Source organism: Motacilla alba, chromosome 3 (assembly GCF_015832195.1).
Source record: "Motacilla alba alba isolate MOTALB_02 chromosome 3, Motacilla_alba_V1.0_pri, whole genome shotgun sequence".
Taxonomy (NCBI): Eukaryota; Metazoa; Chordata; class Aves; order Passeriformes; family Motacillidae; genus Motacilla; species Motacilla alba.
Genome location: NC_052018.1, coordinates 3,067,591 through 3,092,263, shown reverse-complemented (window position 1 = coordinate 3,092,263; position 24,673 = coordinate 3,067,591). Strand labels below are relative to the sequence as shown.

At 42.3% G+C, this 24,673-nt stretch overlaps 1 protein-coding gene across 2 annotated transcripts in view; it reads right to left on the bottom strand.

Annotated features, from left to right (window-relative positions):
* MSRA (methionine sulfoxide reductase A) overlaps positions 1-24,673 on the bottom strand; it is a 231,757-nt gene that overhangs the window by 137,961 nt on the left and 69,123 nt on the right. For both annotated transcript variants that reach the window (XM_038130774.1, XM_038130775.1), the window contains exon 2: positions 11,110-11,178. In XM_038130774.1, coding sequence (XP_037986702.1) covers positions 11,110-11,178 — 69 coding nt within the window. The remainder of the gene's footprint in view (positions 1-11,109; positions 11,179-24,673) is intronic.

Here is a 24,673-nt window from a genome sequence, read left to right as displayed (position 1 = left end):
CCGAAGCCTTACCCTTGTCTTGTGAAAATCTCTCTAATCTCCCAAGCCACCTCGGGGAGCTTGAGATAGAGAGAAGCAAAACAAAATATATTCTACTCTTATAAAAGCAAAGAGCCACGTTTTGTTGCCAGCAAAATAGGAATCACTTCTAGGGCCTTGCTGCAGAAAATAATAACTTGTTTACAAGGTTTGTTTACTGCAAGGGATAGAAAAATTGACTTTTCTTTCCTTTTTTTTCTGATGACTGTTGCTGAGTTAAATGAACTGCCATAGCCACATTCAGCAAAAGTAATCTCATATTCCTTATTATATTCGTAGCCTTAGATTTCAAGCAACAACAGAAAGCTGTAGGCAACCTCACAATTATTTAAACCTACAATCTATAATTGCTCAGGAGCAAAAAAATAATTACATTCATATAACAAGCAATTCAACAAGCAGCCCTTTCGTCCTCCTTTCCCCTTAACCCTTTTCCAAACCAATAAATGCCTTCCAAGAGCACCTAGATCATTCAAATGGATCTATTTTGAACCATTGCTGTCCTTAATGGAAATATGGAAGTTCCAAGAGTTATTTTCTCATCTGTTACAAGGCAATGCAATGATGGCGAGTTCTTACTTGCAAAAGAGAATAACTCTTCCTACCCATCTCCAAAAAAAAAAAAAATAAAAACCCAAAAGATAATTACTCAAGAAAATACCAGAGTAGATTGTTAGAGAAAAACTAATTTATATCCAGAGGGGCAGACAGAGGCCAAATATTAATGTGGTTAGTCATTTGCCCATGTGTGCAGCACAATCATTCCCAAGAAACCTGGACTGGCAGCATTGGAAATAAAGGAACTATTAAAAACTCTGAGGCAGAGTGGCACCAATGGCTCAGCAAAGGAATTGTCATCACTCACAGCAAAGTCCATGACCTGCAGCTCTCCAGATCCATGGTTTCCTTAGACATCTCAAAAAAACCACCCTGTGCCCTCCAGCTGTGGTCAGCAGGAGACTGAGCTGAAGGGCTGTGGTAGCACAGTCCTGCTGCAATAAACAGCCCCTCTAACCCTGAGCTGGATTTTGGGGAGCATCTGCCACAGATCCTTGTGGGAATGTTTCTGGATAACAGCAGCTATCCAACCAGGCTGGGTTAACTCCACAGTCATGGGGAAAGAGCTGTGGTGCCCCAGGGTGGGAGCAGTGAGAGGTCATTCCATGCTCTGCATCCAGCCCACCTGAGCCCCAGCACATCTCCCATGTCCACGCCAAGCCACAGACACATGCACAAGGAGTTGTTGTCTCATGTACAGCATCACTGTGCAATCAGTCACTTCATCTCCTTTGGAATTTTGGGGGTTTTTATGGGCATACAGCTTCAAAGGCAGGTCAGAGAAGATTACTGGAATGTTTTATCAAGTTTGTAAAATTTGTCCAGCAGAAAAAGATTCACAAATATCTTGAAATCATTATTTCTCGTGACTAATCACGGAATGAAAGGATGGGTTTGGGTTGGAAGGGACCTCAAAGCTCATCCAGTCCCACCCCTTGCCACAGGCAGGGACACCTTCCACTGTCCCAGGTTGATCCAAGCCCTGTTCAACCTGGCCTTGGACACTTGCAGGGATCCAGGGGCAGCCACAGCTTCTCTGGGAAACCTGTGCCAGGGCCTCCCCACACTCACAGCCAGGAATTGCCTCCCAAAATCCCATCTAAATCTACACACTAGCAGTGGAAAGCAATTCCCCCATGTCCTGTCCCTCCATCCCTTGTCCCAAGTCCCTCTCCAGCTCTCCTGGATCCCCTTTCAGCACTGCAAGGGGCTCTGAGGTCTCCCTCAAGCCTTTTTTTTCCAGGCTGCCCAAGTTATCCAGGATACCCAGGATGAATTACTCCCACATTCACACAGAGGTCTCCACCAAACTACACAATGGTGTGAAGAGGGACCCTGTGAGTGACCAAAAATCCTTCTACATCTAAAAAACATGCCCAGATCTTTAATGCAGTAAAATAATCTTGGGTTTATTGGTCTCCAGAAAGCAAAGCAAATTAAAATCTCTTTATCCACTCCAGGGATAAACCCCATCCCATTGGGTCAGTCTGAGTGTCACCATCCTAACACTTAAACCCCTGCACTTGTCCTCTCTTGGCTTGACATGAAAATTCCACAGAGTCACCCGAGTGAATCCCATCCTGCTGTGCAACTGGATATTGAAGTCAGGGATTGTCTGGAGCCTTGGGATGGCCTCAGCTGGTGTAAATTCAGAGACTGAGGGTGCATGAGGGACAGACACAGTGACAACAACATTCCTTGCCACACTTTCCATCCTAGAAGAGTCAAAAAAGCTGGATGACCAATATACAAACGAGGCTCCGTGCCACCCCTTTGGACACCGGCAGGACACCCTGCCCTCTCTCTGTCCCTGTCTGTAGATGCCATCCCTAATTCCAAACACATTCCAGCATTCCACTCCAGCTCCATCCCCTCGACTCAAGCACGTGTCTGCTTCTGCATAATTCATTACATGGCTCTCAATAATTTTCAGTCAAGGTTCAAGCAGAATATGTCACACCAGGATTAGATTATTTATGAGCATAATGTTGGATTTAAGCCAATGACACACCAATAAATTTTATCTCCAAGCCTGACATACCTCATGCTGTTTTCCCTGGCTCACAAACAAATAACTACGCCTGTCTCAGAATTACTCGCATTCAACTTAAATCAGAATTATTTTTTTTTTTGTAGTTAGCTCTTATCTTGCTTGAAAAACTGATCATGTTGTTTCCTTCTTTCAGAGGCTGAAGTATGGTTTTCCCTTCATTTCCCAAGTGTGTCCTGCACAGGGAACAAAGTCAGGTGTTCCAGAATAAAAATCTGGAATAAGGGGCTGTTTAAGCCTCTTAAAGGACGGAGTTTTTACTCTTTCCTAAAGACAAAAGACTTGTGTCACCCAGGAAAAGCAGAGCCTGTACCAGCCAGCATTAACTGCCATTGAAAATGATCTAATTTGAGCACTACCCAAAATAAAAGAATAAATAATGTATCATTAATACATAAATACGCATTGTATATAAATGTTTATTAATTTAAATATTGTTACATAAATATGTACTGGGACAGAAAGGATTCTCTGAGCAATTCTAGGAGCAATGCTTCCCATCCAGCCTCACGCAAACTTGGAACAACTGCACTGAAATCTCCACTATTTGTGTTCACATGTGACAAAAGGAGTTCCCATGACAGTCACTGGAGGTCCAGTTCCAATGGAATGAGATGACCTTTAAGGTCCCTTCCAACCCAAACTATTCTGGAATTCTATTCCAATTGAGCCTGCCACATTTCAAGAGTATTTCTGAGCCAGTATTTTAAAACTTGGTGAAAGTTTTTGTTTCTTTGATCTATCTAATGATATATTTTTTCAATAACTTCATCAGGTGAGAAAAACTCCAGAAAATCAGGAAAATCACTCTAAATTCTCCCAAACTCAATAACCCAAGCGTTAGTAATCCATATTTTTTAATAGAGAACCCTCTCTGCTCAGTCTCACGTGCCCAGATCTAAAATTTCCAGGCTGTGCCAGCAGCCTTGTGAAGATAAATCCATTAGGATCTGCTGACAACACTTGGTGGATGTCACAATATATCTAAAATTATTAAAACAGCACCATTTTCCCCCTCCAAAAACTCTCTTATATATTTTTTTCGTGGCTGAACAGAATAAATCATCAGCACTCCGTGTTTTTTATTCCATGTCACCACTCTCTGTGCTTTATTAGCAGGAATCCAAGGATAAATCCGATGGTAAATGTGCCCATCCCAGCACATAAACAAACACACACACAAATATATCTCCTGCAAAGCAGCATCAGCCTGATCAGGGCAGCCTCCAGTCATTAACAGGATAATTTACTTCTGTTTCCAACTTAAACCAACTCAGAATGATGCCAAGCATATGTTCCTCCTGCTCATTGATATACTCCTATTTATCACAGGCAAGGAATTACTTCTCTGCAAGGCTTTTGCAATTGCTCAAGGTGCTCGTGCTGCCTTTTTTGAATGGGAAATAAAGCAATAAATTAATTATTTAAAAAATTAAAAGCCCAAATAAATAAAATATTACTAAATTTTAAAAATTAATATTTGGATAAATAAGAAAATAATGATCTTCTTCAAGAAAGAAGACTTCCCAGAAGTCATGGAAATTAACTGTGTCTCTTCTGCCCTTTTCTGTGGCAATACCCCAGAATTAAAAGGTTGTTTTAAGGTGAATGGTGCTGATTAAAAAGCTGCAGTCTGACTTTTAAAAACCCCCAGATCTTCCCTAATGTGCAATAGCCACTCCAAGCAGAAATCCACAAAAAGCTGAATTCTTCATTACCTCAAGAAACCTAAATTAACATAAAAAAACTCCCTGATGGAGGAGCACAGAGATTGTGTTTGAAGGCCACATTACTTTAGTTTTCTGAAGGAAAAAGAGATGTGGCTCCTTTGAAAGCAAAGGATGTTTTGAAGGGTTATGTTCATCAAGGACATCTTTCACTTTGTGTTAGGGATATTTTATTGTCCCTTATTAGTGTTTATAAATGTCAGGAAATGTCTTTGGTGAGGACTAAGCAGAGCTGTAGCATTTTGTTTTTATCAGGGTCTCCCTGCCCAGTGCTTTGCCCATTTACATTCCCACAAAGCTGATGCACAATTCCATCAAATCACAGCAGCCGCATTTAAAGCACAATGCCCAGGATGCTCCACACGACCAGAGAAACTGAGCATTGAGATTTTTATTTCAAAAGGTCCCAGAGTTAAGGTTTTTTTCTGTGTTTATCACCTTATTTTAATCAGGTTTAGGGGTAAATTTTCAGTTCAGGGCTTTTCTGCTTAGGCTTTAAAATCTAAAGAGAGAACATTCCCTGGCAATGACCTTAAAAAAAAAACTCTAGAGGTTTGACCAGCCAGCCAGAGCATCTCACTTCAGGCAAGGTTGTGAGGAAGAAAATAATCTGAGGAGAAGGATTTGGGGATGGGGGTGAAATAAAATCTGGACACACTTTGCCCATGAGTACTTGGAGCCCAGAACCCCCCATGTCCTGGGCTGATCCCCCAGTGTGGGCAGCAGGGGAGAGGGGGACTCTGCCCCTCTCAGGTGAGACCCCGTCTGCAGAGCTGCAGGTGGGGAAAGCCCTGGGATCCAATATCAAGAGGATGTGGAACTGCTGGAGAGAGTCCAGAGGAGACCACAGAGATGATCCAAGGGCTGGAGACCCTCTGCTCTGGAGCCAGGCTGGGAGAGCTGGGAAGGAAGCTGGGAAGGACCTCGACAAGAGAAGGATCCAGGGAGACCTCAGAGCCCCTTCCAGGGCCTAAAAGGGCTCCAGGAGAGCTGGAGAGGGACCTGGGACAAGGCATGGAGGGACAGGACACAGGGAATGGCTTCCCAGTGCCAGAGGGCAGGGATAGATGGGATATTGGGAAGGAATTGTTGGCTGTGAGGGTGCTGAGGCACTGGCACAGGTTTCCCAGAGGAGCTGTGGCTGCCCCTGGATCCCTGAAAGTGTCCAAAACCAGGTTGGACAGGGCTTGGAGCAACCTGGGATAGTGGAAGGTGTCTCTGCCCATGAAACTGGATGAGCTTTAAGGTCCCTTCCCACCCAAACCATTCCATTTTTAGGCAGTGGCTGCAATGATGAACCAGGACCACCCAGCAGGGGTTGGGAACTGGGCTGAGCTTCAGACCTCTCAAAGAGGCAACCAAAAGACAAAATCAGTGTCTGGAAGAGAGGAAAAAGGAAAATGGGAACCAAGGGTAGACTTCTTTAAAAAACACACTGCAAAGGTAAGAATAGGTCCACAGTTTGGTTTAGGGACAGAGCATCCTCTCTTTAGACCATTCCCTTTTGTTATGCCCTGACTTCCCAGGCTTTTTCTCTCATTCCAGAGGTGCAGAAATGCTGTGTCCATTTTTCCATCACTATAAAACAGGGAAAAAGCAGGACAACATCAATTCCTGAAAACAGGACATCATTAATGCCTCAGAACTCTGCAAAGCCAGCCAATTAATACACTTCCTTCTCTTTTCCACATGCTGAAAGAGAATTAACATGAAGGACATGAACTCCTTCTGCAATACATTCCCTCTGGCTCTCAATTCTTCCACAACGTGATCCTTGCACCATGTGATGATATTGCTGTGGATGTTTCTCCTCCATTTGGGTCAGAGCAAACACGTCTCTTTCAACATCATCAAGTCTTACATTTTCTTCAGATAGAGATAAAACATCTTCTGATGTGGAGCATTGTTTTAAGTTTTCTTCTTTTTCTTTGAGAAAAATTGCTTGTTCTATTTTTACTGTCTAAAAAAAAAAAAAAGGGGGGGGGGGAAGTGTTTCTCTTGGGGGCCAAACTTTGTTCCCTGTGATTTTCTTTTTCTGGTGAAAAATAGTCATTGAAAACTCAGCTGGACCAAAATGCTGGTCCTCTTCTGACACAGCCACCAGCAGCTGTTCCAGGGGGGACAAAAAGAAACCCTGTATGGATTTATCTGTTCTTAAATCCATCATCCCACATCCAAGGGAAATCATTTCCTTTTAGTTGAGAAGTTGCCCTAATGAGGCCTTTATGCACAGAAACAGAATGGTTTGGGTTGGAAGGGCATTAAAGCTCATCCTGTTCCACTCCCTGTCATGGGCAGGGATAAATTCCACTATCCCAGGTTGCTCCAAGCCCCGTCTAACCTTTATGGAAGGAGTTGAAGCCCCCAGGAGCAGGGTGTGTTGGAGGAGCTCAGTTTTCCAAGAGCCCCAAGGAACAGGCTGAGACCTTGCTGGACAATCCTGGAGAACCCTGGTTGAATTTTTAAATAACCTTTGGAAGCAGTGGGAATGCAATTGTGACAGAACACAACAACTCAGGCAAAACACAGCAGTAACACAGCTCCATGGAATTACTGGAATGTGCTGCTGTCTAATAAGTGCAGAGCAGAAGGTGACCAGGCCTGGATCCGTCTGCCAGCTCCAAAATATCCATAATTAGACCTTATCAGTTCCTTAACATCCTATTTCTGCCTGCACTTTGTTTACATCAAGAAACCAATTATCCCATTACAAGCCAGTCTATGTCAAGCAAATACAGCTCAACGTGCTCCTACATTTTAGAAGTGTTGTAATTACAAACCTGAGCTATTGCCAGATTTCACTGGAGGTAAATAAGAGCCCTTCTCTGCACACACCATATGCACGATGCTTCCTCTTGGAGAAATCAGGTGGCATAGAAATCTTAGGGAGTACAGAGGTGTTCTGAGATAAACTGGAGTCTTGCAGCAGCAGCTGATAAGTAAAAGGAGTGCTTAAAATTCAACAGGAACCTGATCAGAAACATCTCTGAGCATAAATTGCCTGCCCATGGCAGGGGGTTGCAATGGGATCTTTAAGGTCCCTTCCAGCCCAAACCATTCCATGATGTTATGATAATGCAGAAGCGCATTTAAATGTGTTTAAAATATGCAAGAGTTACAATGGTGCTGAGGAAAAGACTAATTTCCTGAAGTCATGAATGCTCTGGAGCTTTCAGGCATTTGGGGTTTTTTACCCCTGGTAGATAAGTAGAATTTAAACCTTAAACTGCTTCTTTTCAAAATATTATCACACCACCCCCCACCCCCCCCACCCTTATATATTTTTGGATTTTGAGTTTTGATTAGGTTTGGGGTCAAAATCAGTCTCTTAAGACAAAGTACTTTTAACTGAATATATCTATGGCCATAAAACTTCCAAGAAAACTTTCTGGACAGGCATTCATTGAAGTGCTTCTGCTTTATCATTCATAACACAAACATGTAACATCAAGTTTCACCTGGTTCGTGGAAATACAGAACTCAAGAATGGTTTGGGTTGGAAGGAAACCACCCAGTTCCGATTCCTGCCACTGTCCCAGGTAGCTCCAAGCCCCAGCCAGTCTGGTCTTGAACACCTCCAGGGATGGGGAGTCCACAACTTCTCTGGGCAGCAATCAAGGAATTTGGGAATGGGGAATTTTTGACACAGCATTCCAGTGAGGCTGTGCCTGTGCACATCATGTTCCCTTATTTCTTTAATCTTAGCTGGGAGCGGGATTACAAGGTCACAGGATGGGGAGCACTAAAAGATTTCCATGAAAGAATCACCCTCACCCTTGAAATGTGGCTTTTTTTCCCCACTGTAGAAACAAGGACACATTTCTTTACGCTAATGAACACTAGGTGCACCTCCAGCAGCTGGGTGATGCTGAACATACAACAGGAGAGTCTCAAGATAATTTAAATAATCCTCTGAAATCTGTGAGGTTCTGCTAGAGATGGGAAAGCTGCAGGAACAAGGCCCTGAGTACGTTCATCCTGTCCCTTGATCCACACCATCAAATGAATAACGCACCATCAGGAAGAGCATCTTGAGGAGGTTTTTGCAGGAGAGGGAGCTCTGGAATGAAATCCAACTGCGTTTTGCAGCAGGTGGAAGGCTCAGTGTTTACCCTGCACTATATTTTATTCTGGTGGTTAATTGGTGCATCTAAAACTATCCAAGCAAGAGGAAAATTCACTGCAAATTGGCTGTCTCTACACAACCAAATTTTGGGCTTTGAAGATCTTTTCAAGCAATCACAGGATGGGTCAGGTTGGAAGAGAGCACAGTGGGGCCATCTGGTCCAACTCCCTGCTCCAGCAGAGTCATCCCAGAGCACAGGGCAGAGGATTGTGTCCAGAGGATTGTGTCCAGATGGGTCTGGAATAACCCCAGTGAGGGAGACTGGAATAACCCCAGTGAGGGACAATCCACACTCTCTCTAGGCAGCAAGAAGGATCTCTTCTAACTACTGCTCTTCCCTGTGAATCCCAAGGATTAAAGGATCTTTCTGGAAGAGGGGTGTGAAAATCCTCTCTTGGTGAGGTGGAGTCAGAAACTCGACTGGCTCAGAGCTTACAGAGTCCCAAAATACAAAGAACTTGCTGTTAACAGGATCACACATGGATGGGATGAGTAATAATCCCAGGAGAGGAATTCCTAACTGATCGTTTTCTTCTTCTAGTGCTTGTTTTAGAATCAGAGAATCACGGAATGGTTTCGTTTGGAAGGAACCTTAAAGCTCATCCATCTCCATGGGCAGGGACACCTTCCACTACTCCAGGTTGCTCCAAGCCTCATCCAACCTGGCCTTTCATTCCCATTCACATGGGCTGGAGGGAGGAAAATGAACTGCACCTCCCTTTTCCCATCCCACGCCCCAGACTGGGATGCCAACGCCAACAAATGCCAGGGATTATCACCAGAGTTGTGTCTGTGCACTATTCCAGTGCAGGTCTAATAGCAAAAATCAGGATGTGGAGGTTTTCTGTTCCTTCACAGCACAGATGGCACCAGCCTGAGCTTTCACCACTTAAGCCCAACACTTGCAATCACAGCCTAGTGGAAAATCTAGGGCAACTGAAAAACAATGGAAGTTCCCAGGCTTGATAAGAATGTTACAGAGTTCCTCAGGAATGCTTCAAAGTGTGCTGTTTAATAAGATTTTGCATTTTTCCAATTAAATTCTGTTTCTTTCTGTGATTCTTTACAAATTGTGTACAATGATAGAACCAATACCCATCACAAACACTGGAAGTCTGATCTGATCATGACACAGAAAATTTTTAAAAACTCAAAAGGAGCTTATTTAAAAAAAAAAAAATCTAAACAGCACATACTGTATCAATATCAGACTGTACCAGAACCCTCTGACCATCCCTGCCATAAGAAATTCAAAGAAGAATCTCTAAATCCATCTCAGCCTTGGAGCTTAAAAGGTTAAAATCATTTTCTGTTTGCTCCAAAAGAAAATTATGAAACAATCACTCATTCCACCACTCCAATAATTTGTTTATGTTCCCAAAATCCACAGAGAAGGAGACACTGACAGAAAGGCAGCACTGGATTGGAGGAACTCTGAAGAGAAGTTGAATAAATCATGATGGAAACTGAAAGGTGACACCCACAAACCATTTCTCCTCCTCGTCCATGAAACTGCACCAACATTAATTCCACAGGAAAGATGACACTCACCACGATTTTTTGCCATCATCAATTTAAAAGATCATTTTTGGAGTATTAAATTAATGTGTATCAAGGAGTGATTTAATATTTACTTCAGCATCACAGACAGAGAAACATTTAATAGAATATAATACATTTCCTAAGGCACTTTGGACCATCCTGCACACGTTAGTAGAAAAATATGTCCTTTGTAAACAATTCAGTTGTATCAAAACAGCATTAGGAAAATTTTCATTCTCTGTAGCAAATAATTTTATTAATAATTGCCATAGAAATCCACTTTTATCTTCCCAGTAAATCCCAAAGGCTTGCCTTAAGGACTAACATCAGCACATCCCAAAAGGAGAGCTCTGACAATTCCTAGGTTTGGGTAAAGTCCAGATATTGGTTGGAAAAGGGTGATTTTGATCCATTTTAGGATGTTTATTACTTGCAGTAGTAATTAATTTCTCTGGAGAAACACCTTTTCAGGTCTTCAAAAAGGGCCCAAAGAATGACATTTTCATAGAAAAGAGACAGATAAAGAGAAATTCAACTTCTTCTCTTTTCCAGCTGGCCCCTTCTCCAGCTCTGATGGCTCCTGACGGGAATTCCACAGGACTATTCACAGGGTCAGGCAGAAACCAGCAGGTTTGGTTTGGGGCATGTAAATGGGAACAACCCTCCAAGTCCAGGAGATCCCAAACAGCTGGAGTTCCTTGCTTGGTTTAAAGTGTGGAGAATCATGGATCATCTTCAGAATTTAGTTGAAACTAATGAATGCTCTTAGACAAATTATCATGCATGGAAAAGCTATTATTGTGGATTTTTTTAGGGAACAAAATTCACGATTTACATTTTCTGATTGTATAACTAAGAAAAAACATTTTTAGTGTATTTCTTTATATGAAAATGACATATAAATGAAATCTTCAAAATGCCCAGTGGCTTTAGCTGGTGTCAGTGACTGGAAAATGGCAGGAGCAGCCCAGGTTCTGAAACTCAAAGGAATCAGGCTAAAATTAAGAAATTTGGAATGCAGCAACACCACAGACTTTTGAGCTTTTATTTTCAAATTGATGCCTTACCAAACAGAGCCATCTGTGTTCCCTCTGGGAAAGGTTCAACCATTCTGTTCCCATTGACATGATGTTTATCTAGAAGGGAAAAAAAAAAAAAAAAAAAAAAAAAAAAAAAGTTAAAATGTGATCGAGTATTTGCTTTGCATAAAATCAATTGTTTATTTCTCACAGATCCATTGAAACCTGAACAAATCCTATGGCCAGGGACACCTTCCACTATCCCAGGTTGATCCAAGCCCCTCCAACTTGGCCTTGGACACTTCCAGGGATCCAGGGGCAGCCACAGCTTCTCTAGGAAACCTGTGCCAGGGCCTCCCACCCTCACAGGGAACAATTCCTTCCCAATATCCCATCTAACCCTGCCCTCTTGTAGTTCACAACCTTTTCACTGCCATCCCCACGTTCATTTTTTGCTGCTAAGGCACATTTTAAGCAACGGCGGCAAGAATTGAAACTGCCTGAATTCAAAACACAACTTTCTGTTCACAGGATATTTCCCAGGGAGAGAATCAAGATGTTTTCTCAGTGCATGCATTATTTTAATTCCTTTAGTCCTGATGCAGGTGAGGAATAAACCAGGTCAGATAAGGAATGTGGGCTCACTTGTGAATTCTCTGGAAACAATATTTCTCATTAGCAGGGAGGCACATTCCTAATCCCAGCTGGCATCCAACATTTACCAACAGTCAGCGAGAAGGGAAAATCAGGGTTATCTGCAAGTGGAGCAAGAGGTGCCACGAGTCAATTGGTGGCATTTAGGAAAATTGATTGTCCTGCGCCTCAAGAGAGAAGCTTTGGGAAGAAAATTGTTGGGAAGCTCCAGAGTGGGAGTAACATGACCAAGGTTTCAACCTCGTTAGCTGTAGCTGGTATTCCCAACATGATCTACAGCCACGGGAGAGGAGTGAACAGTCAGAAAAATTACAGAACATCTTGTAAGATCAAATAAACTAACCCTGCCCTCGCCCTGATAGCTGCCTTCATTTACAGAGTGAGTGACATCCATGATGTATGAACCAGTTATCATTTCAAATGGCCAGGCTTTCAATATATTAAAATTAAAATTAAACTTTCAGAGGTGAGACGGGCTTGAATGAAAGTAATATTTTCAGAGTTCCCAAGTTGTCTCCCAATGTCTTCATACTTTAATTTCTAAGATCTCAGCCAGATAAAATGATTCATTTTCTTGTCATTCATACTTTGGCTCACTATTTTTTCCAGTATTTCCTGCACAGATGCATTAAATAGTAAAAAATAAACCGAAAAAACCCCAAATTTAAAAGGACCTTAACAAAATACATTCAACCTTAGAAAGAAAGTAACAACACCTAAATAGCAATGTATAAGTAACAACAACTCTCCCCAAAGAGAACTAAAGAATGTCCCAGTTTGGGGCTTTTTACTGAACAGTTTTCCATGTGAAAATATTTTAATTCTCACCTACAAATTGGATTGACTAACTCCAAAAAATCAGGAATAGTTTGGCCCCATGGAATTGGGAAAAAAAAAAAAAAAAAAAAAAAAAAGGGACTATCCCTGTAACTTGCCAACAGAAAGAATAAATTACTTTTCCAAGCTCATTGTCATTCCAGAGACAAGGGATTGCAGTAAGTAGGATAAAACCTGGTGCTACAGAGCCATGGAGAGATTTCCAATGAGCACTGGACTGGCTGCAAGTTAACTGCATCTTCCTGGGACTGAAAACAGCACATTCCACCCAAACAATGTCAATTTATGGAGTTAATCCATTAATGGGCACAGAAAAGCTGAATTAGAAGGACATGGATCATCAAATCCCAGAATGGTTTGGTCGGAAAGGACCTTAAAGTTCAGCCAGTCCCACCTCCTGCCATGTGCAGGGACACCTTCCACTAGCCCAGGCTGCTCCAAGCCCTATCCAAGCTGGCCTGGAACACTTTCAGAGATGTCTGTATATCACTTTTTTTTTAATCTCCTTGATCCTCAGGGTTCCCAAGTAAAGTTAAGGAAGAGATTCTTACTTTTATTTCATTGATATTCATGTTTTTATGAACATAAATTTATGAACTACAACCTCTCAAAACATCCAAATGCTGCTCCACGGTCAACTGCCAAAAGTCTAAATTTTCCAAACTAAGCCTGAGAGATTCCTGCGACACACTGTGCTACCTGCTAAAAAGAACCAGTAGGAGCTGAAAGCCACACAGATCCTGGAGGACTTGGCATTCAATTTCAGCTTCAGGCAAAGTCTGCTTCAGACAGGTGCAGGGTCTGCCCTGTGCTCCTTAGATCCTCTTGATTTTAACAGAAATAATCCTTCACAGATCAAAAATACATGGAAAGATAATCAAAAGTTCCTAAACAGATCCTAAATATTTCTTAGGCATTACTCAGTTTTTGCACCTCTCACTGGGTAGTTTCTAACGTGGTCCCACAACAGCCCTTGGCTAAAGAGTCAATGACTGCAGGTGAAGTTCTGTACACACATGGATTATCACAGAGTCATGGAAAGGTTTGGGAAGAAACCTTAAAGACCATCTAACCATCTAAAAAATCCAACCCCTTGTCATGGGCAGAGACACCTTCCTCTATCCCAGGTTGCTCCAAGCCCTGTCCAGCCTGGCCTTGGACACTTCCAGGGATCCAGAGGCAGCCACAGCTTCTCTGGGCAACCTGTGCCAGGACTTCACCACCCTCACAGCCAGCAATTCCTTCCCATATCCCATCTATCCCTGCCCTCTGGCACTGGGAAGCCATTCCCTGTGTCCTGTCCCTCCATCCTTTGTCCCAAGTCCCTCTCCAGCTCTCCTGGAGTCCCTTTAGGCCCTGGAAGAGGCTCTGAGCTCTCCCTGGATCCTCCTTTTCTCCAGAACACGCCCAGCTCTCCCAGCCTGGCTCCAGAGCAGAGGGGCTCCAGCCCTTAGAGCATCTCTGTGGCATCCTCTGGACTCCCTCCAGCAGCTCCACATCCTTCTGCTGTTGGATCCCAGGGCTGGAGGCAGCTCTGCAGGTGGGGTCTCACGAGGCCAAGTAGAACCATCTCCCTCCCTGCTGCCCTCACCATGAGTCTGTACCACTAAACCACTCAAACAGACAAGTTCTTATCTACAAACTATCCTAGAGTTAATTAGCCCAGCTGAAATCATGCTTGATCCTACCCCAGCAATTTATCAGCGTGGACAATCGAGATCCAATGCCCAGACCTGTTCTCTGGCACATTTTAATTTGTTAGGATACATTTTATTTATCCTCCCTGTTCCATGGGTTGATGGAACCACACTCATGACAGATAAATTTAACAATGAAATATGTTCAAATGGGAAAGTTCTGTAAAAAATATTTCTTTTCAAACTAGCCTAACTTAGATTCCAAACAGATTTACAAGCCCAGGGAAATTTAAAGTATTTGGAGTTAAGATACCCCCAGTCATTTAATGAACATCACTTGTCTTTTTGTGGACCCAATGAAGATGCTTAAAAAAGGTTTGGCTTTCAGAGAATGCTTATCCAGCAGTGAATGAAAATCAGGAATTTTCTGGTCTCAAAATATTCAATCTCTAGCAATCACAGCAAAGATTTGAGAACATCTAAATTCTATTAACAAGAGATTCATATGTTATTCATATTTGTCTTTTGACTTTTTTTTAAACCATTAGGGAATATTTAGATTACATACCCAAACTTGTTTCATCAGAGCAGCCAGAAAGTTATTATTTTTAAATGAAAACTGAGATTCTCGCATAATCAAATTAATCCAGGAGTAGGGGTCATATTTATACGCAAGGACTGTTAATTTTCCATGGTAAGTACAGCCAGGAATTGAATTGAAAATAACTGATTAACCAATTACCAGGAGCCTCCTCCACCTCCTAAAGCACAGTCACGATGGGAATGGGGGAGAGGAGGAGGGAAAGGGAAAAGCAGGGATGGGAACATCCCAAAGAAATCAGCTGCTACTTGAAGGACTTCTTTCCCTTTTCTTTTTTGCTTTTGCTGACATTTTTCCTACATTTCCCATCACACCGCCATGGTGGAGGATTTGGGCTACTGAGGGGTTGGGAATCTGGGAGAAAAAACAGATCAGGGAATATAAGAATTTTCTTAAGCAGTTATAAAAGGATCTCACGGGTTATTATTTCCAAAAGTGGAATATATGGCATAACTTAATTATATTTCACTCACTTGCTTTAGAAAAAAAGAGATCTGACCTTGGTTTGTGCTTGTGCCTGAGTAAATTAACAGATTCTAGAAACTTCTGGGCTCCAGAATTTCTGTTCACTTTTCACTTGGGAAAGCCACAACTGGCTAGTACTTCCATTAAACAGGTCATTTATAGGCCTAAATACCTTCAAGCCTGATTTTTTAAACCTTAGGATGTTTATTTATTTTTTTTTTCACTGTTTCCTAACCCAAGAGATATTTCCATAAAGGAAGGGTTTAGTTCTCTAAAAAGGTTCCTGGTGCATGTACCAAGAGAAGTCACACACGTCTCACGTACCAAGTTATGCAAAAAATGAGGATTTGGTAAATTGTGCAAGGATGGGATTGTTCCAAATCCTCACTAATACAAACAGAGAGGGAAATCATTCACTTTACTTATATCCATCCCTTCTCCCAACTTCTCCTGGACACCAGAAAATGCTTTTGGGATGGTCTGCAGAGGACAGAGAGAAAGTTTGGCTGTTAAAGATTGTAGAAAGTGCTTCTGAAGGAACAGGAATTACCTGCTAAATGCCCCCTTTCCAACCTAAACTAAGACACACCCCCCCTCCCCCATTTTTCCTTGTTCATGAAGGTGGAATTCATATTTCAAATTCTAGGATTTCAAAAACTACAAAAAATGAGGAAAAAAAAAAAACCAGGAAATCAGAGATTCACTGGGGTTCTTGGAGGACTAAAGAGAGGCACACAAGGAAGAAGGCTGCTCTTCTTGAGTGGGATGAGATTCTTAATTTATGGCAGAATTTCATCCATAAATCCTTCCTAGCTGGTGATGAAACAGAAGCTCTTCTTTCTTTTCAGGTCTAGTTCAACGAGCAGAACTGTCAGTTCTAAAAGCTCCTGCGCAATAAGAAAACCTCCTGTCATCTCAGATGAACTCTCAAGTGTCACAGTTCAAATCCCTTTGTCTCCCAAAGGATATTTTCAGCACAGAGACATCGATCCCCAATCCTGGTCATTTATGTCTCCACCTCTGACGAGTCTTTTGGACCCTCAGCATTGGCAGAGAGATGGTGAAGAGGATCTGCTGGGTTTCTTTCACTTCTCACTTCTCCAGTTCCATCCTCCATCAGGAGAGATCAGCTGTCAGCTCATGACCAATTAAAAGGAGAGGCGGCTATGTCACAGCAATTCAACTAATTGAATTTTGATTTATTTGAATTTTTGGACTCACAACTCTTTGTAGTATTGTGGCGCTGTCCTCACATGAGGGATCCTAGCTATTATTTTAAAAACCCTGATATCACTCAATGGAACATTTTCACAAATGTTGTTGAAAAATATGTAAGTTAATTTATCAAAACAGCTCAGGAAAGGAAGAGTGGCAGCTGAAACCAGTTTGGAAATGTATTCTGGAGATGATGTCCCACAATGTGACATGCTGTGCTCTCTGCATCCAGGCCATCAAACAGATTGGGACACAGGAACTGACTGATGGCACAGAATGTGATGTGTCCTAGCACAGAGTGTCAGCTCAGCCTCCAAACACACGGGCTCCTCAAAAAACAGAGGTGCTGCTTAATGAACAAAGGCCAGAGATCACACACTGGGTTTGTTCTGCAGCTCCTGCCAGGAAATGGACCAGGAGCGACAGAAAAATGAGGTTTTGGATTGAAAACAAATAAATTTCTTAAGGAGGGTGGTGGAGGTGCAGAGGAGGAGAAGTAGTGATTGCGAAATTCCCAATCCCCTGGGGTAGAGGTACTGGGGACTGGGGGAGTGGATTCATGGCAGCTGGGACAGGAGTGGGATGTGGGAGTAAAATATGAGGATCAGGGATATATTTTGGGTATGAATAAAGAAAAGTGTCCTGGAAAGTACAGTAACACTTCCTGCTATTGAGGAGACAAGGTCACAAACTATGAAGTGGCTGAGGGAGCTGGGAAAGGGGCTCAGCCTGGAGAAAAGCAGGCTCAGGGGGGACCTTCTGGCTCTGCACAACTCTCTGACAGGAGGGGACAGCCAGGAGGGTCAGGCTCTGCTCCCAGGGAACAGGGACAAGAGGAAATGGCCTCAAGTTGCACCAGGAGAGGTTTAGGTTGGAGATTGGGAACAATTCCTTCCTGGAAAAGGGCTGTGCAGCCCTGGCAACGCTGCCCAGGACAGGGGTGGACTCCCCATCCCTGGAGGGATTTAAAAGCCCTGTGGATGTGACACTTGGGAACATGGGGCAGTGGTGGCCTTGGCAGTCAAGAATGGTTGGACTCAGTAATCTCTGAGGGCTTTTCCAACCCAGACAATTCTGGGATTGTGAGATAATGAGACTTTCACACAGAGTCCATGAGGCCCAGATAAAGGTGACCCATCACAGCCTGATTGTGACCACACATTCTGCTTGATCTGTTCATTCACTCTGTAGGTGTTGAACTTTGGAGGTTTGGAGCACAAAAATTAAGGCTAGATTAAATATTCTTAAATTTGGACCCTTGCACTTGGCTTTCATCTTCCACACTGGATATCTACATCTGAATATTCAGCCTTGAATCCTCCTGTATTCTGGAAAGAATGTAACATTTGTGTGGTGATTCATTTGGCATACTGTTTTCTTCAGGATAAAACCATTCATACTTAAAAATGTCACTTTCCGAGCACTGTTTATAAGAAAAGTACCGACAAACTTGGATGAATTCCACCTATAACCCTGCAGTAATATCACAGAGATTCAGGATCTGTTCAGGGGAAGAATAAGATGTACCTGTGTGTACACAAATATTTATAAAAGTATTACCTCAACACCGATGGAGATTATGTGTTATGAACCAGAACAAACGTTAACAGTAAAATACATGATCAAAATAGCAAAGGAAACAATGGCAGAGGAAAATAATGACACCAACCAAAAGGAATCTAAGATTGTGTAAGAATCCTGTCTAGAAGGGCTGCCGGATCAGAAAGATAACATAGACAGATATATGAGATACAGAAAGTAATCAACTCTTGTGGTATTTTTGAGACTGTGACATCATTTCATTTCCCAAAAGCCTAGTTCATGGAGCTCTGTCATAACAAAATGAGCAGTTCTCATTTTTAAAACTTATTCTTTTAAATCTTCCAGAGAAGCTGTGGCTGCCCCATTCCTGGAAGTGTCCAAGGCCAGGATGGATGGGATAACACAAAAGAAAATAATAAAAAAAACAGACACCTTCCACTATCCCAGGTTGCTCCAAGCCCTGTCCAGCCTGGCCTTGGATATTTTTCAGGGATGGGAAGTCTACAACTTCCTAAAACATAAAACCGAAAAGAAAATAGAAGTGCCTTAAAGCTGAAGCAGAGCCTGGCATTGAGTTATCCACCTACCACAGACTATCCAGGCCATCTCTGCCATTCCTGCTTTTCATGGAGCCTCTTATTAGCACAGGAACTGAATGAAGATGGTAAAATACAACTGGATTTACTTCATAATTACAGACAACACCTCTCAAAAGCACACTTGAAACCCTTATATTAACCAGCTTGGGTAAGAATGGCATCAGACTGGAAAACCAAGAGATCCAAACAAAGGATGGTGATAAACAGAGCGTAAGGGAGCGGGAGGAGATGTCCAGTGGGGTGTGGCGAGCAGGGTTGTTAAGCCTGGGTTTATTTAGCAGCTTTATTAATGATCCCAACTAAGGGGTGAAAAGCACATGAATAAAACATGCCCTGCATGCTCATCTGGAACATGGTGTGTGCACTGTGAAAAATGGGAGGCAGCACAAAGCCCTGGTCAGGAATTCCAGAAAGGAGCATGGAGAGAAGCAAAGCAGCTCCAGGAACACTCTGTTCTGCTGTTGCGGAATATGAGTTTGCATCCCATAATTCTTGAGGAAAAAGCTGTCTACAGAGGGCAGGAACCACCTGAGGGAAGGCCTGAAGATTCATGGGAGAAATAAACTCTGCTGGTCAGCGAATTCCTGGCACTGCTCAGTTCAACATTTCCTCACTTGGGAATCAGCACCAGAAATGCCAAATTCTAGGGAAACCTCTGCAATGCAAAACAGTGCAGACCCAAAAAATCCCCTCCCAACTGCTTTTAATCATATTGTTTATTAACAATTGCCTTTTACAGGTTAATATTTACCTAAGTGTGACTTTGGATTTAGACTGCTCCCTTTTTGAGGGCTCACCCTGAGAGCAGTTAAGCCTCGTGGCACGCAACACCGATGAGTTGGTATTGATTTTTATGTCCATGGCTTCTCAAAATGAGACTCAAGATAACTTTTGCTCACACTCATATTCAAAGTGGGAAAAGCCCTTTGAAATCCATGGCTGGCTGTGAATTTGTAGACAAAGTGCAGAGCTGTGTTGTTTCAAATCTTTAATTACATATATGGAGATTGGAACTGGGCCATCTTCAAAGTCCTTTCCAAACCAAACCATTCTAGGATTCTACAGTGCTATGATATTAGAACTTTGCAACATCCCAGAAAGGTACTTTTGGGCACATTATACCAGTAAGACAATGACAGGTTTAAGAACCTCAAAACATCATTGGTAAAACATGTCTTGATTCATAAGGCCCTTATTCCAAAGGGTTTGTCCAACTCCCTCTCCAGCTACTCGGAAAACCCAGTGGAGGGAATTCAAGAGTCACTTTCTATTAATGAGTTAATATCACTCAGTCACCTACAATTTAATTTTTCTGAGGCCCTGAGATTTTAATTTGGGTAATACTTCTATTAATTACAATGTCTAATAACAATGTCAACTTCAGACATCTGTTAAAAACATGTAATGTTAATTTATTGGAAAATCTCCAGCAGTGCTCAATTAAAATGTTCCCCAGTTAAGGCAATGCATATGATTTGTCATGAAAAGCAAAATGGGATACAGTTAATAAAAATAACAGCAAAATAAAAACAGTAAGTTGTGAGTTGCAGATTGACCAAATTCAAGACTCAAAACTTTTTATGAGGTAGCAGAACAATAATTTTTGGAATCGGGAGATTCTCACACTGGCTTAGGAGCCTTGCTCTAAATTAGCACCTACAGGAAATATTTAATGGAATTGTGGAATGGTTTGGATTTGAAGGGACCCTAAAGTTCATCCTTTTCCACCTCCTGCATTGGTAGGGACATCTTCCATGATCCCAGGCTGCTCCAAATCCATCCAGCCTGGCCTTGGTCACTTCCAGGGATCCAGGGGCAGCCACAGCTTCTCTGGGCAACCTGTGCCAGGGCCTCATCACCCTCACAGGGAACAATTCCTTCCCAACATCCCATCTATCCCTGTCCTCTGGAAGTGGGAAGCTCTTCTCCATGCTCTTGTAAACATTCCATCTCCACTTTTCTTTTAGGCTCCCTCCAGGTACTGGAAGGGGCCACAATTAGGTCACTCTGAAACTTCTCTTTTCCAACTTGAACAATCCCAATTCCCTCAACCTTTTTTATAATGAACATTGCAGAAAATATGCATTAACCTTCCCTTATCAGATTTTTCCTGCTACTATTTCAGTTTTCTGAAGACAAGAAATGTTTTTCACAAGACATTTTTCTTGTTCTGTAAAATACTTAGATTCACTGAGGCCTGTATTTGCCAGGCTGGGTTTTGCCATTTTTACATAGACTTCATAACAGAATTAAACTGAGATGTGAAACACCCATCAGAACGCTGCCATCCCATTATCACTCCCTCCCCACACATCCACCTGGATTTAAGAATCCACAAATCCACGGCAGCGACGCCCAGCCCCGTTTTAGCGACACATCCCAATTCCCACCGTCCCTTAAAGCCCTGCCGCTGTTCCCTTTTGCCTCGTGGAGCCGTCGGGAGCAGCGTGTGCCTGGTGATAGAGTATCTCCCTCGCACACATTCCCACTCCATGGCAGATTATCTGCCCGGAGGTTGCGCCAGGCTCCCGTCAGCTGTCACTCCATGGATGAGCGCGAACGCTCCAGTGCCTCGTCCCCCCTGGCCCCGCTGACAGTGATAAATGACCAGCCCCAACGCTCAGCTGAGCCTCCCAATCTGCTCCAGCCTTTTTCCTGGTGATTCCTCCCCTCGGCACAGCAAAGGGAAACCGGGAGAGCCAAGCTGGGCTTTGTTGAGAAAAAGGGAATTGCGATTTTACCACCTGAAGCAGCTCAGAAGCTGATGGCAAAATGAAGGTGAGAACGGTGTTACCAAGCACTGGTTTGGGTTTGCGTGGCCAGGTTTGGTCTCACAGATGATCTTTAAGGTCCCTTCCAACCCAAACCATTCTATAATTCCACGAAGTTAGACTTTGTTGAGAAAAAGGGAATTACGATTTTACCACCTGAAGCAGCTCAGAAGCTGATGGCAAAATGAAGGTGAGAATGGTGTTACCAAGCACTGGTTTGGGTTTGCGTGGCCAGCTTTGGTCTCACAGATGATCTTTAAGGTCCCTTCCAACCCAAACCATTCTATAATTCCACTATTTCATGCAGAGCCTTTCCCCATGTCCAGCAGAGCCAATGTATGTACAGGGCCAGTGGTGCCTGGCCTGGGGGAGAATTGGCCAAATGAACACAACATTTGTTCAAGTTTCATTCATTATCGCCAATGTAGCACCTAATTTCATTTTAATTTTACAGGGAATTCAGTAGCCAATGAATTTCACTCCTCTGAGGAAGAAAACATCAAGCCCAGTAAGGGCTGACTATGTTATGATATGGAGTGGATGGGGAAGGGATTCTAATAAAAAACATTTCTGAAGTGAAATGGGAAGTAATTACCCCAGTTCTAAAAAATTGTGATGACTTCATCATGAGCAGCTGACAGAGTTTAAGGCTGATATTCTATTTCTCAGTGACGATAATTCCAAAATAAAATATATCATAACCAACGAATTTTTCACTTTTACCTTAAGCCAGATAAATCACTCCAAAATTTAAGGGTCAAACTCCGTTTCTTTACTGAAGTTGTGACCATCAAAAACCAAACCAGCAACTGACCACTACAAACCTGCATCTACAGGATCCATCCTGAAGGGATGGCTCACTGGGATAAACTCCCAGTTCCCATTTTGCACCCTCCCAAATCTATGAGTGATTTAGGGTGGGATGCAAAAGAGGGTTCGAAATGCAGGAGGATGAGTTTGGCTGCTCAGCAAACCTCAGTAAGTGACACAAGTTAAGTTCTCAGAGGGAGCCAGGGCTTGGCACTGAACCACAGAATCACGGAGTTGGATCCACAGAATATCCTGAGTGGGAAAGGACCCACCAGAATCATAAATTCCAGCTCCAGGACACCCCAACAATCCCACCCTGTGCCTGGGAGTGTTGCTCCAACACTCCTTGAGCTCTCTCAGCCTTGAAGCTGTGAGCAGAGAGCAATTCAGACAATCTAAAATCAGGTTTCAGCTTTGAACTTCCTTCTGAACAAGGTTTTCTCCCACTCTCTGCATCTCCATTGGCTGTGGAACAAGAAACATGGGAGATTTTAGCTCCCTCATGCTAAAATTAGCTTATTTATGCTCATTTCTATGAATAGCCCCACAAATCGCAGCGGATTTCAGCTGAAAATGAGAATTTATTCTGAAAACGATCAAAATTAACATTTCAACCTGTTATGGCAAGAGAGATAAACAAATAAGGCATGGAGTGTTGCAGGCTGGAAATTCTAAACATGATTCAACTCATTCTAAAGCCATCAGCTAAAATATTCCAATCGTTCCTTGAGGATATTTATCCTGCTGTGATGTGATGCAGCCAGAGGTGACTGGCCTGGGGTGAGATTGGCCAAATGAATCCAACATTTTTTATTATTTGTAAAGAAGTGATTTGTCATCTCCAATGCAGCACCTAATTCCATTTCAATTTTCCAGGGAACCCTGTATTTCCAATGAATTTCACTCCTCTGAGGAATAAAACAACCCCATCAAGCCCAGTAAGGGCTGACTGTGTAATTACGTGTTAGTTGAACCCCAAAATCTATTATTTAGTAGACAAAATTCCATAAGTAACAGTGAATCTACTTTCCTTATATAACAGAAATCCAGCCTTTCCCTCAATCAAGAAATATAAAGTACTTGTACCCAAATCCACAGCCCATTCATTTTTTTCCTAAAAGTTTCCTCCTTTTATTAACAAATAAAGGTCTAATTAATAAAGTGCCTTGTTTAGAAGTTTCACGTTCTTCCCAGTCTTCTTTTGCTCTGAACAATCATAATAACAGAATTTAAATCTTCAGATCTGTCATACACTGAAATTACTGACAAACTGAGCTAATGCTTGTGGTTTCATGACAGCCAAAGCAGATTTTTGGGACACAAAAGAGATGCAGGGGTTTTAAACAATTTTTTCCTTCCTAAAATGACAAAACTAATGATGGTTGTAGTCTTTTAATGCGTCTTGATTTACAGAAATAAATATAACAAAGAGCTCTGAGTTTTTAAAGCCTATTTAGCAGAAAACCACAACAGTTCTACAACATTTTTACCCTTCTGTTGCTGAAACAGTGACACAAATGTGACTCCAATTTTGCACTGATTTTTCTTGCCTCAGCTGCAGCTTCTGGTGTCACAGAATCAAGGACGCTTTTCCACAATGATTCAACAGCTCCCATTGAACTGATGGCAGCTTTTCCTGAGAGCTGGCCACTTAATATTGTAGGATCTTTCCAAAAACTGGCTCCTGGGTATTATTTCAACTGGTATTTAAGGAAAATAATTGGATTTTAACAGGGTTGGTGCACATTTAATCACATAACCATGAGAGCCTTCCTCAAGGTTCAAGTTTCTTTCTAAGCTACAACTTCTCACAAATTATCCACGTGCCAAATTTTATGGCAAGCAATTCACAGAAAGACCTGAGCCTGCAAGCCGTGGTTCTGAATTTGTGCAATTTTTGAATTTGAACTTATTTTGGTAAGAGGAGGAATCTTTATCTTTGTACAAATGGAGATGGAATAGGGTTGAGCTGCTGCCAAAATTCAGACAGCAAGTTCTGCCTGCTCCTGACTATCAAAGATTCAGGGGTGATGCCCACAGAAGAAAGGCTCTAAATGACATTACCAGAGCTCAAAAATATCCAGTTAATTGGTGAAAAAAACCCTATAATTAAGTTTCTCTGACCTTCTCACATTAAAACATTTCCAATAACAATAATTATGTTTTTCTCAACACTTTATAATACCTCTCAAAGTAAGATAATGTTTATTGCTCTAGATTCATAAAACACTCCAAACCCAATTTAACAAGCAGTGAGGGAATAATGAAAATATAATTACTGTCTTTATTAAGTTACTGCTGAACTTTCCCTGGTATTTGAAAATTGGCAACCAAAATTGTGCATTCAATATAAATATACAGAGAGAGGGATGATGATTTATCAGGTAGGGTAATTTAAGTTAAAAAAAATTTTGAGTCAGAAATTACAAGGGATCCTAAAGCTCATCCCGTTCCATCCTTGCCATGGTCAGGGACACCTTC